Genomic DNA, 6000 nt, shown 5'->3' with positions numbered 1-6000 from the left:
TTGACTCGGTAACAGCTGTCACTTGATTAACGTTTCCGTTACGCGTATCCGTGGTCGAAATGCAACACGCGAGCACGGTTTTCGTACGCACCATCGCGTCACTCGTCTAAAGGGTAAATTTATACCTTTACGTTCATTATGTCAGCAATTAACCACCCCGATTTAACGAGTTTCGGAAGCAGGATCGAACGGCACTCGTACTCGAAAATCATTAGTTCACGGAATGTTCGCTAGGCGGGGTCGTTACCGTTCCCGTCCTGGCTCGAAGTGTGGCGTTTCTTTGGTGTTTAAGAGATTGCTGACTCTTTACGGCTCGAATTGGCTTTGTAGTCGAGCGTAACGTCTCCTTCCGGTCAATCCTTGAGCGCGCACTCGCATCGTAACGATGTCAAAACCGACAGTTTCCGAACGCAGGCGCGGGCCGTCGTCGTCGGCGCTCGCGGCGCACCAGAAGAAACGACACGAGGGCGGAAGTTTATAAATACGAATAATCTTTATTAAAGTACGACAAAGACTGCTACACAGAGCTAGCAGTGGGACGAAAGATTACGATGTGTTATCACAGATGAAAACCGAGACGAGACACAATGCCACCGACCCAATTAGACGCTTCTCGGACCGTTAGTGGAGTTGGCGCGCGGGCCTTTTTGCTTCCTCTTTAGTAAAAATAAAATTAAAAAAAAATATCCTCTCTTTCCGACCATCGACGGACCGATTTTAAAACGCGGCGTAGAAAAAGTCGGATTAAAAATAAATTAGTTCTCGTTATTACCTTTGGTCGACGTCACGCACGCACGCGAGTCCCTCTGCGCCGCGAATCTATGTACAGGGCCATTTGTACAAAAAAAAAACAAAACAAGAAGTACGACGCCGATCGAAGTACGTAACTAGTTTAGAAAATATGTATTTATGTACGCACGCACGCGACCCGACCGTGTACAAAAAGAGATGCGGTACAAATTATTGCGATGGGGCAACTTCTAGATAAATAGCCATGGACTTTTGGAATCCCTTGTGCGGATTTTGGACGAAATATATATATATGTATATATTACAAGAGCTATCGTTAACATTGTGGGGGGAGGGGGCGACGGGACCCCTTCCTGGAATGTAGCCCGCGGACGTGGTTTCTTTTTGTTATCACAAGAGGTAATTGGAGGCGGAAGACTGTTCCGAGGACAGGTTGACGCGGATGGTGATCTTGTTGGGGTCCTGGTTGGTGGGCGTGACGTCGCCGTTGGGCGGAGTGGACGATTTCTCGTATGGCACGAATATTCTGACGGTGTCGGGCGAGCGCGCGCGCGACTGCTTGTCGGCCGCCAGCAGGCTCTCGTTGTAGTCCACGTTGTCGTACAGCGAGAGGGCGCGCCGCAGGCGGGGGGTTCGATCGCGCCCCTCGTCGTCGCCCCGCCGGCCCGGCGTGGTGCCCGGGCTGGAGAAACCCGAAACGACGGACAGGGCGGCGGCCGAGGTCTGCGACGTCTCCGCCAGGGAGTTTTGGGAGCTGAGCGGGTCGATGATGGAGCTGCCGTCGTCGTTCTCCGCGTTGTCCTTCCTGTGGCTTCCGGATTTGGAGGCGGCGAATCCGTCGCGCCACTTCCACACCGGCGAGGCGCTTCCGTTATCCGCCACCTGGCCAATAGAAGAGCGTTTAGCACGCGATTTCACCGGCGTGCTGCCGTTATTAAGAGAAATGAATACCGTCTCTCCGCCGTGGCTGTCGGACTTGGACTCGGAGGGGGGTCGGATGATCAGGCCGAAAGGTTTTCTGGGTAGCTCTTCCTGAGTGGCCTTTCCCGGATGATCCAACTTGTAGCGCTTCAGCTCCTCCATCGACACCTGCAGGGCTTCGATGGCGGCGTCGTCGTGGTACCCGAAGTCTCTCTCCAGATGGATCTGCAGAAACTCAATCAGCTCCTCCATCCCCATCTTCAGCAGGGTTTCTGCAAATAACCGGGCTCTAATTACGTCCTCCTCGTCCTCTCCTCGCGCGCTCTCCCCCTACTTACTTCTGTGTAACTTCAGTAGCGTGTAAGACATGGCAGTCAGCACCAATTCCCCTTCGAAGATGTAAATGTCCCACAGCCTCAACGTCAGGGTGAACGGAACCTACAAGAAGCCCGTGAAAAATTTTTCGTCTCGAGATTAACGGCGTAAAAACCGAGTTTTAAGCTTTGCTCACCCTGTCCAGGAAACACTGGAAAAACCACTTCAGAGTGTACAGACTGGTGTGGATCTCGTATTTGTCCAGGTGAGATTTCAACTTGGACAGCAACTTCTGCAGAATCCTGTCATGGTGCTGCTGGAACCTCTTTAGCTTGGGAAATCCCGGAATGAAGAAACCTAGAAGAGAAATCAGGCAACGAGTTGCGTAACTTTTCCGGCAAAAAAAAAAAAAAAAAAAGTTAAAATTGCCTGCCCTGACACACACGAAGGAAAAAAATAAACCCAAATTTTTCCATTTCTGGAAGTTTTGAGGTCCCCGAGTCAAAAACTAAAAATCTCGTGCAAAGGCATTTTTGACTGATGGCCGTATACATAAAGCGAGGAAAATAATGTAAATCTGTATCAATTAATTGCGAGAATGATGACAAATGCCATTTCCAGAGCTCTGGAGACTAACCAGTCTCCAGATCTTGTTACAGATTAGACATTCCCTGTTTGGTCCCCCCATTTTAATACCATTAAAATGTCCACTGCCGTTCAAACATTTTGTGCAATGTGTGGATGTAGGTGAAAGGACTCTGTGTAAGGTGCACTCTCACTAATCTGAACAAATTATTGCACAGGGGTCGTTTGGATTAGCAGGATTAGCTGTAAAGAATTGGAAATGTACTGTACAAATACATAAATAGAAGGATTTGAATATTGTAATGTTCAAAATCTGTAGTGCATATTAATTTTACAATTTGTGATGTTTTTGAGAAATAATTAGGATTTTTTTTTTTCTGTTCCCAAGCGAGAGGAGTCCAAACTAATGCAGTTTTGAATTAGCACATGTACCCCTTGTGATGTAATTTTCCTTTTTGTATGGAAAAATCCAATGTCGGTACTTAAAGTTGGAGCACTTGTAAAAGGATTTTGCAAAAGTATTTCTGTATTCTGTATTGTCCTGAGCGTAACTTATGGCTAAAATGGTATGTTTCTTCAATAATTTGTGTATGTGTGTAGATGCATTCATACATGTTTTGAAATAATGAATCCCATTTGCATTTATCTGCCACTAGCTGCAGTATGTTACTGTTCAAAGAACCATCAAAGAACAGACCATGATTATTTGTGATCAGAAAATAGAAGATTGGCATTCTTGGAGGGCCAACGAATGTAGAGTTGGACCCGGCGGGAATGGCAAATGGATTTTGAAGTCTACAAATAATGTTAAGCTTTAATGGAAAGTAAGTTTAATAAGCATGTTCAGAGATGTCTACTAGATATTGGTTAACATCACAAGACAACACTAACTTGATAACCAAAACCAGTAGAAAGAACTTGCTTTAATACAGCAGAGCAAGTTCTTTGTGTATTCTTACTGCTGGTTTTGGGTTATCACATTAGTTTTCTTGCAATAAATACATGTTACCATAACGTAAGTGTAAATGATTCTTTATGGTATATTATTATGATAAAAAATTGCAGTTTGTAAAATCAATTATCATTTAAGTTATTCTCTCTCCTGTGTTTTGTAACTAGTGAATTTGTTGGCAGGCAATAAATAGGGTAATAAAATTGTCAAAGTAATAACTTTTGAATGCAACTTTTCACAGAGCCATAGTCATTTGCAGATGATCTCTTTTTCTCTCGATACAATTTATTCGAGTGTATTTCCCTATGAGATTTTAAACTTTTCTCGATAAAAGTATTTAATATGGCACTCCAAAAGTGAACAAGTATTTTGGTCATTGAAATTGAACAAATGAAAAACAGCTTTGGACATCAGGTAAAATCCCGAAATAATGTGGCGTATCAAAAGACCACATGGGCCTAGAGCAGTGGTTCCCAACCTTTTCTAGGATGCGGAACACTTTTGTGAGCAATTTTCTTTAGCGGAACACTTACTTAAGTTAATATGAAATACATAAGCTTGTCATCAGTTATTTTATTAGAATTGAGCAGTTATAATTCAAAATCTCTACTCATATTATTAACGCCAATTCTAAGACGGGAAAAAATATACCTAAATAACTTTAATGGGAAACTTGTGCCTGATGTTTTTACATATTTCATTCAGTTTTTATCGTTGCCTTTATCTTATTCGAAACAGTAGTACACTCCATAAGTACGAGTCGTACATATATATTTAAGTTTATGAAAATTTTATGATTTTAATTTTTTGATATTCGGCGGCTCGAATACGATTGTACACTTTCCGATTTGAGACTAAATCTGCGGAACACTTGGGAGATGCTTACGAAACACCGGTTGGGAACCACTGGCCTAGAGTATCGGCTCCTTACTTATTTCTCTGTAGGCAATTTCTGTATTATATACAGTTAAAATTAATTTTTTTTTGAGTCATATTGCTTTATAATGAAGGCTTACGAGAATGGGACAACTCGTTTTATAATGATTTGCTGAGATTGATATTTTGTACAAGTGAGGGTTTACCGTACAGCTTTATTGAGGTTTAAGACAGGTTTTGAATTCTGTAATATGGAACTTATTGAAGAATGCAACCACACAATTTTTTTAAGAAAAAGGAAAAGATCTTAATAATAAATGAGTGATGTTAAATCAGGAATATGCTTATTTCTCGAGGAGAAAGTGCTTTCAATATGCAAAATAATAAAACTACTTGTGTGAATAGAATAAAATATATTGGTAACAAATCTGTAAGACTAGATGGTACTGAGAACCTCCATTAGTGACGTGGCAAAACCCTAAAACAGGAAAATTTTTTCAAGCTACCCCCTTGGTTTTATAAAGTTATACCCAATGCCCCCTAACTCTTCCCTTGTGCTTGGAAATATTCTTAGAAAAACTGGTAATTCTTAGAAAAACTTTCTATGAACTTTACGCTGGGTCCTTATGCATTGTTCTCAACATCCAGCCGTTAAATCCAATGTTTGTTCTTACCTGTTTTAACAGAGGAAATGAAAAGATTGTCAGTGACCCCAGCCTTTGCCTATGGTTACCATTTGGTATCCTGCATCCTGCATCCTGCATCCTGCACCCCCTGCTTCTTTTTGTCCCCTAGATTTACTCACCACCTACAGGGGCAGTGGTGCCCACTTTGCGAACCACTGCCACTGATTAGAATGAACTCCAGACGTGAGATTTGATTGATAGCTGTTTTGACTTTAACTGGCCAACATTTTCATTGTCTTTGATTAAAATGATGATGAAAAAGTTGGCTAATCCCTGCCTGGATTTTTCATGCCATCCATTAGCATAGACTGGTCCTTTATGATAAACCCAAAATTGTTCACTGATGGAGTCGGGGTACGTTTGGAGTATTGTTTTCTTTGAAATTTGACATGGACATTTGCACTTTTTCTAGATATTAGTTCACTTATCCTGAATATGTCAATTTTTAATCAACTTGAAAATCTTTAAATACAGTGTCTTCTAACAAGAAAACTACCATTTTAAATTACTATAATACACCCAATTCTGTTTTTACATGGTCTAGAAAAAAAAATTGATTCCGTTTTTACACGATTTCATTCGATTTAGCACGATTAAAAAAAAGCTATTTGATTGAAATTTTAAAGAAAAATATCTTTATTAACCATAATCTTTTAGAAATTTTTTTCTATCTGTTACTGTACTGTATTTATAAAATAGTTAGGGAATTCCCCTTTCTAATTTATTTTCATAGCAGCTTAAGTATACTGCACTGTATTTTTTAATTTTTAATATTTTCTTAAGTACAACAAGAAAAATAATTAATTAATAATAAAACTATTTTATTATTTTTTCTCACAATACGATTTCATTACATTCCGCAATTGTCCAATGTCCTTGAGACGCATGCGCCACCAATTCAAATTTAACCGACAA

The 6000-nt window shown here is 40.9% G+C and overlaps 1 protein-coding gene across 1 annotated transcript in view; it reads right to left on the bottom strand.

Moving 5' to 3' along the window:
• Positions 1 to 474: 474 nt before the first annotated feature.
• The window catches only part of LOC136977577 (USP6 N-terminal-like protein), a 37019-nt gene continuing 31493 nt past the window's right edge, over positions 475 to 6000 (bottom strand). The window contains exons 11-14 of the mRNA XM_067273082.1: positions 2183 to 2343; positions 2010 to 2109; positions 1702 to 1943; positions 475 to 1632 (exon numbers count right to left, since the gene is read on the bottom strand). Of these exons, the coding sequence (XP_067129183.1) occupies positions 1141 to 1632; positions 1702 to 1943; positions 2010 to 2109; positions 2183 to 2343 (995 nt within the window). The 3' untranslated portion in view covers positions 475 to 1140. The remainder of the gene's footprint in view (positions 1633 to 1701; positions 1944 to 2009; positions 2110 to 2182; positions 2344 to 6000) is intronic.

This window comes from Centruroides vittatus, unplaced genomic scaffold (assembly GCF_030686945.1).
Source record: "Centruroides vittatus isolate TY-2023 unplaced genomic scaffold, ASM3068694v2 contig_461, whole genome shotgun sequence".
Taxonomy (NCBI): Eukaryota; Metazoa; Arthropoda; class Arachnida; order Scorpiones; family Buthidae; genus Centruroides; species Centruroides vittatus.
Note: the sequence above shows the minus strand (reverse complement) of the source record. Positions and strands in the feature narration are given on the sequence as shown.